The sequence below is a fragment of the Motacilla alba genome, chromosome 2 (assembly GCF_015832195.1).
Source record: "Motacilla alba alba isolate MOTALB_02 chromosome 2, Motacilla_alba_V1.0_pri, whole genome shotgun sequence".
Lineage (NCBI taxonomy): Eukaryota > Metazoa > Chordata > Aves > Passeriformes > Motacillidae > Motacilla > Motacilla alba.
The window spans coordinates 150,772,285-150,784,723 of record NC_052017.1 but is presented as its reverse complement, the minus strand read 5'-3'; the positions used below and the strand labels follow the sequence as shown (position 1 = coordinate 150,784,723).

The 12,439-nt window shown below is 50.8% G+C and overlaps 4 protein-coding genes across 4 annotated transcripts; all 4 read left to right on the top strand.

Moving 5' to 3' along the window:
- Positions 1–309, top strand: LOC119697742 (feather beta keratin-like). The gene has a single exon (XM_038128897.1). The coding sequence runs from the start codon at positions 1–3 to the stop codon at positions 307–309; it is 309 nt and encodes a 102-aa protein (XP_037984825.1).
- A 2,803-nt stretch (positions 310–3,112) lies between these two features.
- On the top strand, positions 3,113–3,421 carry LOC119697835 (feather beta keratin-like). Its single transcript, XM_038129150.1, has one exon. The coding sequence runs from the start codon at positions 3,113–3,115 to the stop codon at positions 3,419–3,421; it is 309 nt and encodes a 102-aa protein (XP_037985078.1).
- A 2,572-nt stretch (positions 3,422–5,993) lies between these two features.
- Positions 5,994–6,317, top strand: LOC119697756 (feather beta keratin-like). The gene has a single exon (XM_038128943.1). The coding sequence runs from the start codon at positions 5,994–5,996 to the stop codon at positions 6,300–6,302; it is 309 nt and encodes a 102-aa protein (XP_037984871.1). The 3' UTR covers positions 6,303–6,317.
- A 2,447-nt stretch (positions 6,318–8,764) lies between these two features.
- LOC119697675 (feather beta keratin-like) lies at positions 8,765–9,073 on the top strand. Its single transcript, XM_038128714.1, has one exon. The coding sequence runs from the start codon at positions 8,765–8,767 to the stop codon at positions 9,071–9,073; it is 309 nt and encodes a 102-aa protein (XP_037984642.1).
- The last annotated feature ends 3,366 nt before the right edge of the window (positions 9,074–12,439 follow it).

Here is a 12,439-nt window from a genome sequence, read left to right as displayed (position 1 = left end):
ATGGCCTGCAACAACATCTGCCAACCCTGCGGACCCACCCCGCTGGCCAACAGCTGCAACGAGCCCTGTGCCCTGCAATGCCAGGATTCCCGCGTCATCATCAACCCTTCCCCTGTGCTGGTCACCCTGCCAGGACCCATCATGACCTCCTTCCCCCAGAACACCGCTGTCGGATCCACCTCCTCCGCTGCTCTGGGCACTGAGCTCAATGCCCAGGGACAGCCCATCTCTGGCGGATTTGGCTTTGGCCTTGGCTACGGCCTGGGAGGCCTGGGCTGCTATGGCAGAAGGGGCGGCTACATCTGCTAAGGGCCCTCAGCACAACCCCTGACACTGGAAATTTGATACTCTGGCAACAGCTCCTGCAAGAAAAGCAGCTCAGTTGATGCTTGCCCTACTTGCACCTCACACAATCCCTTCCACTTTTTCTGTTGTCTTTTTAAACTTCTCACTCAATAAAGTTCTCTTGCATCAAAGCCTGAAATGACTCTTCTTCTCTCTGAATTCCAATGCTCTCACACCCACACCTGGCACATTCCTAGGAATTAAAAGGCCGTTGGAGTGGATGGAAAAGAGGAACAAAACCATTCTTAGCAAATAGCTCATCACCAGGAACCACCAAAAATATTATGGGAAGCAGGGTGTGGGGGTAGGACACCTCCTAAAACATGACACACCCCCATTCCTTGATACACCAAAGCATTTGACCAATCCTCTCCTGGACATAAAACTGGAAGAGTCACTCCATACTAGTACACACTTGACAAAATCTCTTGCCAGCAAGATTCTTCAAGCCTCACCACAACAACAACAACAACAACAACAAAAACATCATTCAATTGGGCACACACACTAGAGTGCAAGTGCTTCACTGATCAAGAAGTGTCAGCACGAGACAGATTTCCAGCACAACGGACAGATCCATTTTTGATATCCTGGGACAATCCTCATCACCTCTTCTACTTTCTCAGAGCTCCCACCGTGAAGAATTCTTCCATTCTTTGCCGATACAATGCATCCATTTCCTTTGTGCCCTCCCCGGTTTCTTTCATTGCTGAAAACAGGCAGGCTCCCTGGACCTCATTCCCTGCCAGCAGGGATTTACACACACTCATGACACCCCCATCCATCTTGGTATCCTGGGAATCCCAGCTATCTCCGCTCTTCTCTAGGAAAGCTTCTCCATCTCTTTCAGGATCTTGCTGGTCCTCTACTGATCTCCGTTCACAGTCCCACAGCTCCCGTCATTACTGAGGATCTTAAACAGGACTGGCCTCAAGGATTCAACTCTTGAAATACTTCCCTTGAGACTTGACTCCATCTGGACTTCATGCCACTGATCTCCAGCCTCTGGGCCAGCCTCTCAGCCACTCTCAGGCCACTCACTGCACTCTCTGGCAACCCGGGCTTGTTTGGGTGCTCTGAGAGTGTACAATGGGAAGGATCATGCAAGCCTGCACAAAAGGGTTGAGTCCAACAGCAGCCACAGCTCTCCCATCCTGCCCAGGCTGAGTCACTGGAACAGCTCACTGCAGACACACAGCTCAGCCAAGCACCATTTCCCCAAGGGAAATCCTCCAAGAGACCTGGCCTCAACCATCGGCACTTGCCACAACTCAAGACCCCAAAGGCCAGGCTCACCCCTCACCTGATGCTCCTCCCATCTACCCTCTCCTCCCTTGCACAGCTGCCCCCAACACCCATGGAATCCCTTCAGCGGGAAAGATGCTTGACATTTCACTCCAACTGTAAAACAAATCTGTAAATGCCACCAATCTCAGAAAGGTTTCATTTGGACAAGATCTAAATGGAAAATTTTTGGCATCAAGTCCAACCATTACGACATCACTGCTAAGGCCACCCTGAAACATCCCCAAATTCCAAATCTCCATGGCTTCTAAATTCTTCCAGCAATGCTGACTACACCACTGTCCTGGGCACTCATGAACAGGGCTTGAAAACTCTCCTGCTGAAGGAATTTTCCCTAATGCCAACCTCAACCTGCCCTGGGGCAACTGGGCTCCAGTCCCTCTTCTCCTCTGGCTGGATAAAAGCAACACAAGACTAATGGCAAAGTGTTTCCATTCAGGTAACTCCAGAGGGCAACAAGGTGAACCACACTCTGAAAATTGAACATCCCCAGTTCCCTCACCTGCTGCTCCTCACGTGTCTTGTTCTCCTTATCCTTCACCACTTTCCCTTTCCATGTGTAAGAGCCCAGCTCTGTGACCTCACAGTGGGACCTTCCTGGGCCCAGGTAAGACGAGCGCTACGGATGAGCCAACACAAGACTTTGGGGAGTTTGGGAGGCCATGCTAAATTACACGGATCACTTTCCCGTGCCCAAGAGGAAAGGAAAGGCATGGAGACAGGCCTGCAGACATGGAGCCAAGGTGAAGAGGGACAAAACATGCTGAAAGGTCCAGATCTGTCACCCCAAGTACACCTGCAAATCCCAGACCATCCTAACAGACGTGGAAAGGAACGTGGCCTGTCTTCAAAACAGCCACAAAGCACAGCACGCCAGTTCTGAGGAGTGACTTCACAGATGACACCTCACTGTCCAAAGCTTTGGTCACGTTGTCAGCCCTCCCTAAAAAACAACATCATCACCAAATTTTGGTCTTTATTACTCACATTTAAAAGCTGCCGCCAATGTCAGTTTGACAGACTCAAGAAATGGACATGGCACTGCAGAAACGTGAAAAGGAAAACATTCCCCACCTCAGCACTCATCAGGCTGGGTCAGCAAAGAGGTGCTGCCAGAAAAATGCCCCAAGGTGGAGGGGTGGGACAAGGCTGTCCCACCCCTCCACAACCAGCATAAAAGCCAGGCCAGAGCCTCTCTCCCTCACACACTTCTCCTGACGCCTTCTCCTCCTGCTGACAACCAGGTGAGCCTCAAGGAGCTGAACCTCCTGCACTTGCCTCCCCTCCTGACCCTCCCTTCCAAAACGCTCAGCCCCAGACTCAGCAGTCCTCACACTGCCCCACAACATCCCTACAAGAGCCTCCACTCTCCCTAGCCATCTCACCTCCCCACCCCTCACACCCACACACCCCTGCCCTGCCTCATACTTTTTGTCTTCCAGGCACCCTCCACACCACACCCATGGCCTGCAACAACATCTGCCGTCCCTGCGGACCCACCCCGCTGGCCAACAGCTGCAACGAGCCCTGTGCCCTGCAATGCCAGGATTCCAGCGTCATCATCAACCCTTCTCCTGTGCTGGTCACCCTGCCAGGACCCATCATGACCTCCTTCCCCCAGAACACCGCCGTCGGATCCACCTCCTCCGCTGCTCTGGGCACTGAGCTCAATGTGCAGGGACAGCCCATCTCTGGCGGATTTGGCTTTGGCCTTGGCTACGGTCTGGGAGGCCTGGGCTGCTATGGCAGAAGGGGCGGCTACATCTGCTAAGGGCCCTCAGCTCCACCCCTGACACCACCAGCTTGGGATTCTGGCAACAGCTCCGGCAAGCAAAGCACCTCTGCTGATGGTTGCCCTACTTTCCTCTCACACTGGATCCCTTCAAGTTCTCTCCCTTGCCTTTTTGTTCTTTTGCAACAATAAAGTTTCCTTGCATCAAAGCCTCCTGGCTCCTTTTTGAATTCCAAAGCTCTCACAGCCTCACCCAACACAGCATCATGGGGTGAGTGGCAAAGGGGCACAATACCTTTCGAAACAGGGAGACCCACAGCAGCAATATCCATGACTGGCACAGGAAGCAGCATTGAAGGGTGACCTTTCAGAACATGACAAAAACACATCACTGGATCTACAAAAGATTTTGACACATCAGTGCTCTCCAGGTCATCAAGGATTCTGGTTAAATCTCTCCATGCCAGCACACACTTGACAAAGCCTCTTGCCACCAGGAACCTCTAGCCTTTCCACCAAAGAGGAGAAACTACATCACATCCACCTAGGAACAAACTCTGGAGTGCAAGTGCTTCAACTCCCCTGATCAAGCACATTCAGCAACAGCAGCATTCCCAGCACCATGGACAGTGCAGATTTGGATCATCCCCCTCAGACACTCTTCCCCTCTGTGACCACCTACACTTGGAAAAATTCTTTCCTTCTTTGCCCTAGCAATTCCATCTCTTTGCCCTTTTGCCCTTGTGCTCCTGTCCTGGACATGCGGAATGCTGAGAACAGCCAGGCTCCCTCACTTCTTTCCCTGCCAGCAGGAATTTGCAAACATTGATAACACTCCTGTCCATCCTTGTCTCCTGAGAGGCCCAGCTTTCTCAGCCTCTCCACTCTGAAAGATCCTCCAGCTTTTTTTAGAATCTTTCTGAACTTGCTTCACTGAGTCTTTGGAATTCTTCCAAGATTTCTCTGAAACCTATCTTGAACATGAGTGACACCTTCTGAAGTGAAAGTTGATTGAGACCTTGAGGTCCCTTTGTTCTCCACCAGCACCACAGCATCCTGCTCTGAAAAGCTCCCACCCAGGACATGGAGCCCACTGCCATTCCTGACCACATGCACAACTTCACATTTTCTCCTCCTGAACTTCAGGAGATGCCTTGAACCCCCAGTCTCCAGGTCCCTCTGACCGGTGGCACTGCCAAGTGGTGCCTCAGCCACTCCATCAAATGCCAACTTGCTGAGAGGACAACAGTCCCACTGCCCAGATCTTTCTTGAGGAGCTTGAATAGGGATGGTCTCAAGGATACAACTGTTGACCTACTTCCCTTGAGACCTTACTCCATCTGGACTTTGGGCCACGGATTAACAACCTCTGAGCCCAGCCCTTCCCACTGAATATACACAGTTCCTTCATCTGCTCCTCATGGGTCCTATTCTCCTTATCCTTCCACCCATTCCCTTTCCAAGTTTGAGAACCCAGATCTGCGACCCCAGAGGGATCTTCCTGGGCTCAGGTAAGATGAGTGCTGTGGATGAGCCAACAAAAACCTCTGGGGCACAGGGGAGGTCACCCTAAATCACAGAAATCACTTTCTGATCTCCCACATGAAAGACCAGGCTTCTAGACAGGCTTCAAGAGATGGAGGCAAGGAGAGAAAGGAGTGAATGGAATGGAAGAGTCCAAGCACACACAGCTAAACAGAGACAAAGCCCAGACCAGCCCGACACACCTGTGATAGCTTGTGGCCCCTCTTCACAACACACTCACAAACCCAAAACCATGAGTTCCATAGGCTGACCTCACACGGATGACACCCCATTTCATTAAAGTATCAGTCATCTCTTCAATTCCCTTTGAAAAGTGCCATCAACACCAGCCTTTGGTTTCCAATACTCGCACTTTAAAGGAAGAATGACTGCGATGGAAGGGGCAGCTCCTCTTGCACAGCACAGATGCAAAGGCCAGACCAGTCTTACGTGGCTGCGGTGGCATGGGGCCCCTCTTCATAACACACCCACAAACTAAACCACACAACTGCCACAGAATGACCTCCCTGATGACACTCCTATTTTTCTTAAGGTTTTGTTGTATATTCCGGTTTTTCTAACACACAACATAGATGCCAATGCTCCCAAATACCGACTCTCACTTTAAAGCTGCCGCCAAGGTCAGAGGGACACGGACTCAAGAGCAGGACATGACACGGCAAAGTTGTAGGAAGAAAACCACACCCCACATCATGACTCACCCTGCTGTGCCAGGCAAGAGCTGCAACCCACAAAATGCCCCAGGGTCTGGGGCCAATGCTGTCCTGCCCCTCCAGGAGTAGCATAAAACTGGCCACGAGCCTCTCTCCCTCACACACTTCTCCTGACGCCTTCTCCTCCTGCTGACAACCAGGTGAGCCTCAAGCCCCTGACCTTGCTCTTCCTGAATCCCCCGAACCCTCCTTTCCAACACACTCAGCCCCAGCCTCAGCAGCCCTCATGCTGCCCCACAACAGCCCTATAAGAGCCTGCACTCTACCTTACCGTCCTGCCTCATCACCCCTCACACCCACACCCCTGCCCTGCCTCACACATTTTGACTTCCAGGCACACTCATACAACAGCCATGGCCTGCAACAACATCTGCCGTCCCTGCGGACCCACCCCGCTGGCCAACAGCTGCAACGAGCCCTGTGCCCTGCAATGCCAGAACTCCAGCGTCATCATCAACCCTTCCCCTGTGCTGGTCACCCTGCCAGGACCCATCATGACCTCCTTCCCCCAGAACACCGCCGTCGGATCCACCTCCTCCGCTGCTCTGGGCACTGAGCTCAATGCCCAGGGACAGCCCATCTCTGGCGGATTTGGCTTTGGCCTTGGCTACGGCCTGGGAGGCCTGGGCTGCTATGGCAGAAGGGGCGGCTACATCTGCTAAGGGCCCTCAGCACCACCCCTGACACTGGAAATTTGATATTCTGGCAACAGCTCCTGCAAGCAAAGCAGCTCAGCTGATGCTTGCCCTACTTGCACCTCACACAATCCCTTCCACTTTTTCTGTTGTCTTTTTAAACTGCTCACTCAATAAAGTTCTCTTGCATCAAAGCCTGAAATGACTCTTCTTCCTTTTGAATTCCAATGCTCTCACACCTTCACCTGGCACATTTCTAGGAATGAACAGGCCATTGGGGTGGATGGATAAGAGGAACAAAACATTTCTTCGCAAATAGCTCACCACCAGGAGCCACCAAAAATGTTATGGGAAGCAGGGACTGGGGGTAGGACACCACCTAAAACATGACACATGCCCATTCCCTGATACACCAAAGCATTTGACCCAATCCTCTCCTGGACATAAAACGGGATGAGACACTCCATGCCAGCACACACTTGACAAAATCTCTTGCCAGCAAGACTCTTCAAGCCTCACCACAAAAAAGAAGAATTAACATCATTCACTTGGACACACAGTCTGGAGTGCAAGTGCTTCTACTCCACAGATCAAGCAGAGTCAGCAAGAGACGGATTTCCAACACAATGGACAGATCCGTTTTCCATCTCCCAGGACAGACCCCATCACCTCTTCCACTTTCTCAGAGCTCCCACAATGAAGAGTTCTTTCGTTCATTATGCGTAGAATGCAACCATTTTCATTTGTGCCCTTCCTTATTCTTCTTCACTGCTGAGAACAGCCGAGCTCCCTGGAATTCATTTCCTGCTCTGGTCGTGTAGAATGGGAAGTAGCATCCAAGGCTGCACAAAAGGGTTGAGTCCAACAGCAGCCACAGCTCTCCCCCCATGCCAAGTCACTGGAACAGGGCAGACACACAGCTCAGCCAAGCACCATTTCCCCAAGGGAAATCCTCCAAGAGATCTGGCCTCAACCATCAGCACTTGCCACAACTCAAGACCCCAAAGGCCTGGCTCACCCCTCACCTGATGCTCCTCCCATCTACCCTCTCCTCCCTTGCACAGCTGCCCCCAACACCCATGGAATCCCTTCAGCTGGAAAAGACGCCTGACATTTCACTCCAACTGTAAAAGAAATCTGGGAATGCCACCAATCTCAGAAAGGTTTCATTTGGACAAGATCTAAATGGAAAATTTTTGGCATCAAGTCCAAGCATTACGACATCAATGCTAAGGCCAAAGTGAAACATCCCCAAAGTCCAAATCTCCATGGCTTCTAAATTCCTCCAGCAATGCTGACTACCCCACTGTCCTGGGCAGTCATGTATAGGGCTTGAAAACTTTCCTCCTGAGGGAATTTTCCCTAATGCCAACCTCAACCTGCCCTGGGGCAACTGGACTCCACTCCCTCTTCTCCTCTGGCTGGATAAAAGCAACACAAGACTAATGGCAAAGGGTTTCCATTCAGGTAACTCCAGAGGGCAACAAGGTGAACCACTCTCTGGAAATTGCACAACCCCAGTTCCCTCACCTGCTGCTCATGTGTCTTGTTCTCCGTATCCTTCACCACTTTCCCTTTCCATGTGTAAGAGCCCAGCTCTGTGACCCCACAGTGGCACCTTCCTGGGCCCAGGTAAGATGAGCGCTACGGATGAGCCAACACAAGACTTTGGGGAGTTTGGGAGGTCATGCTAAATTACACGGATCACTTTCCCGTGCCCAAGAGGAAAGGAAAGGCAGGGAGACAGGCCTGCAGACATGGAGCCAAGGTGAGGAGGGACAAAACATGCTGAAAGGTGCAGATCTGTCACCCCAAGTACACCTGCAAATTCCAGACCATCCTAACACACCTGGGAAGGAACGTGGCTTGTCTTTAAAACAGCCACAAAGCACAGCACGCCAGTTCTGAGGAGTGACTTCACAGATGACACCTCACTGTCCAAAGCTTTGGTCACGTTGTCAGCCCTCCCTAAAAAACAACATCATCACCAAATTTTGTTCTTTATTACTCACATTTAAAAGCTGCCGCCAATGTCAGATTGACAGACTCAAGAAATGGACATGGCACTGCAGAAACGTGAAAAGGAAAACATTCCCCACCTCAGCACTCACCAGGCTGGGTCAGCAAAGAGGTGCTGCCAGAAAAATGCCCCAAGGTGGAGGGGTGGGACAAGGCTGTCCCACCCCTCCACAACCAGCATAAAAGCCAGCCCAAAGCCTCTCTCCCTCACACACTTCTCCTGACGCCTTCTCCTCCTGCTGACAACCAGGTGAGCCTCAAGGAGCTGAGCCTCCTGCACTTGCATCCCCTCCTGACCCCCCCTTCCGAAACGCTCAGCCCCAGCCTCAGCAGTCCTCACACTGCCCCACAACATCCCTACAAGAGCCTCCACTCTCCTGTGCAATCCTGCCTCAGCACCACTCACACCCCTACACTCCCCTGCCCTGCCTCACACTTTTTGTCTTCCAGGCACCCTCCACACCACACCCATGGCCTGCAACAACATCTGCAGTCCCTGCGGACCCACCCCGCTGGCCAACAGCTGCAACGAGCCCTGTGCCCTGCAATGCCAGGATTCCCGCGTCATCATCAACCCTTCCCCTGTGCTGATCACCCTGCCAGGACCCATCATGACCTCCTTCCCCCAGAATACCGCCGTCGGATCCACCTCCTCTGCTGCCGTGGGCACTGAGCTCAATGCCCAGGGACAGCCCATCTCTGGCGGATTTGGCTTTGGCCTTGGCTACGGCCTGGGAGGCCTGGGCTGCTATGGCAGAAGGGGCGGCTACCTCTGCTAAGGCCCCTCAGCACCACCCTTGACACCTCCAGCTCTGGCTTCTGGCAACACCTCCTGCAAGAAAAGCATCTCAGCTTATGGCCTCTCTACTTGAACCTCACTCCTGATTCCTTCAGCTTCTTCCTTCTCAGTATTCTTTCAATTCAATAAAGTTTTCTTGAATCTCAACCTGAGTTGCCTCCTCTTCTTTTTGAATTCCTATGGTTTGTCATATCTTCACCCTGTGCAATTCCAGCACTCAACCATTTTGTTGGATGGAAAGGGAGGAAAAAACATTTCTTAGCAAATATGTCCCCACCAGCAACAACCAAACCTGACATGGAGAATAGGGGAGAGGAGGAGAACCTTCCAGAACATGACACAAGGCCATCCCCTCACCTACCAAAGGCTTTGACACAAGAGTTCTTTCCTGGGAACTGCTCTGCCAAAGTCCCTCTATGCCAGCATACACTTGAAAATTTTCTTCCCAGCAGCACTCTTGATTACTCCCAGAGAAGGGAGGACCAAGAGCATCCACTTGGGCAGGAATTCGGATGTGGAAATGCTTCCATCCCCCTTGTTCAAGCAGATCCAGCAGGAGCAGGATTTCCAGGATTATGGCAAATTCACTTCTGGATATCCAAAAAAATGGATCCCATTGTCTGTTTCTCTCTGTGACCATCCACACCCACCGAAAACCCATACCATACTACCATACATATGGGTGGAAAACCCATCCATCCATACTACCTTCATCTGTGGTATTCCATCCTTTTTCACTCATGCATGAGCCTTCTTCTCCTTCATACCTGAAGTGCTTGACAACAGCTGGGTTCCCACACTCTGGTGACACCCCCTGCCCAGCCTTATCTCCTTAGAGTCCCTGGTTTCTCAGTCTCTCCTCTAGGAATGATTCAGGAAAGATTCTCCAGCCCTCAGCTATCTGGAGGCCCTCAGCTGGTCTTCCTCCACTACCCCCTTGAGCTTCTTCACCTGTGAAGGCCAGAAACATCCACACCACTCCACACGGGATTTCACCACTGCTCTAAAGGGAGGACCAGCCACCTCTCCCAGCTTCATGGGAATAAATTTTAGAAATCTGTCTTGGACACTGTGATGACGACTGAAACAATGCCCCACTGCAACCTTCTGGTTCCTTTGTACTCCACCAGCACCACAGGGTCCTGCTCACAAAACACACTTCTCAGACCCTCAGCCCACAGCGTGAAGTGGGGCCAATTGCAATTCCTGTCCCGATTCAGAATTTCACACTTCCCTTGCTGGAACTTCAGGAGATTCCTTTAACCGCTAGAATCCGGTCCGTTCTGATTGGTGGAACAGCCAAGTGGGGCCTCACACAGTCTAAGTGAAGGGGTTGAGCTAGGAATGCAACTAAGATAGAGAAAACGATATCTATTTTATTTTAGAGCTTAAATGAATTAAGGGGTTAAGTTAGAAATGTAGTTAGCAAAGATCATATGCTGTGATTGGAGCTTAACTAGGAAATTAGTTGATACCAGGTGGGGATAACTGAAACAAGGTTAGGAATGACAGGTGATATATGAAGCACTGTAAGAGTGCAGGAACCATAAATACTTCTGGCTTCTAAGAAAGAGAGGAGGTTTGGACTGTGACCAGCAGGCCAAGGAGCCCTGCACCTTGACATGGGTGAAGAGTTGACCATGAGGAAGACGTCTTACTTGCTCTTCATAAACCCTTCAATCTAATTAAAGAGGACAATCGAGCAGCCATAATGGACATTAAACTAATTATAATATGAGGCGAGAGCTAATGTTTATGTTATAGGCACCACAGAACGCCTCCTGGAAACCATCTGAATATGTAAAACACTTTTTGATAAGCAGAGAACAGGAGTTTGTGACTTTTTACACATCTTTGGGAGGTTACTCCCCATGTGTCCAGCACTGTAACAAATATATCCTCTTTTCAACTTTAATTTAGTTGAAGAGTTGCCTGTCCGTGTATCTGCCAACTACTCTCCTACTGCCCACATGGAACTAAAGAGTCCAGGCACTCACACCTGACACAGATGCAAAGCCTGGACAAGCCTGACAGACCCAAGATCGTTTGGGGCCCCTCCTAAGAACACACGCATAAACCCAAAACCATGAGTTCCCCAGGCTGACCTCACTGATGACACCTTATATCTCCAAATCTTGGTCACATCCTCAGTCCCTTTTGACACGCACCATCAACAACAGTCTGTTGTCTCAAACACTCACAAGTTAAAGGAGGAATGACCACAATGCAAGGGGCAGCTCCTCATGCACAGCACAGTTTCAAAGGCCAGACCAGCCTGATATGGCTGAGAGAGAATGGGGCCCCTCTTCACAACACACCCAGAAACTAAAGCACAAACATGGCATAAAATGACCTCACTTATGACACCAATATTATTCCTAGTCTTTTGTTGTATGTTTTGGTGTCTCTGACACACATATTACAAACAAATCCTCCCAAATACCAACTCTCACTTAAAAGCTGACACCAAAATCAGACGGAAATGGCCTCAAGAGCAGGACATGACACTGAAGGACTGTGGGAAGGAAAATATTCCCCACAGCACGAATCACAAATCTATGGCACACAAAACCGATGTTACAATTTCCCTTCAAGTACCTCTAGAGTATAATAAGGTCAACACTTATTTTTTCAAAGTAAATGTCCACAGTTCCTTTAACTGCTCCTCAAGTCTTCTTAGCCTTCACCAGTTTTCCATTCTGGGTTTCACTCAGAGCCCAGCAATGGGACCCCAGAGAATGAACTTGAAGGGCCCAGTTGAGTCAAGTGCTATGGATGAACCGACACAAGACATTGGATGGCAGGGGAGGCGTCACAGGGATTGCTTTCTTGTTTCTAGCTGGAAAGTCCCGGAAAAAAAGAGAGTTTTAAAAGGCTGCCAATAGGACAGGGAGGCAGAGAATAGGATGGCAGGGGACACTTGTCACCCTCAGAAGAGCTGCAAAGCCCAGATGAGCAGGACGTGGCTGTGGGGGAATGTCTCCACAAGACACCCACAAACCACAGCACGCCACGGCCAGAGGGTGTCTTCACTGGTGACACCCCACTGTCCAAACCTTTGGTCACGTCTACTGCCCTCCACAAAAAACATCATCACCAACAGCCATTCATCTCTATAACTTGTATCTAAAAGCTGCCGCCAAGGAGTCAAAAGTAGGACATGACACTGCAGAGTTGTGGGAAGGAAAACACTCCCCACCTCAGCACTCACCACTCTGAGACAACCAGGAACTGTGGCCTGCAAAATGCCCCAAGGCCATGGGACAAGGCTGTCCCGCCCCTCCAGAACCAGCATAAAAGCCGGCACAGAGCCCCTCTCCCTCACACACTTCTCCTCACGCCTTCT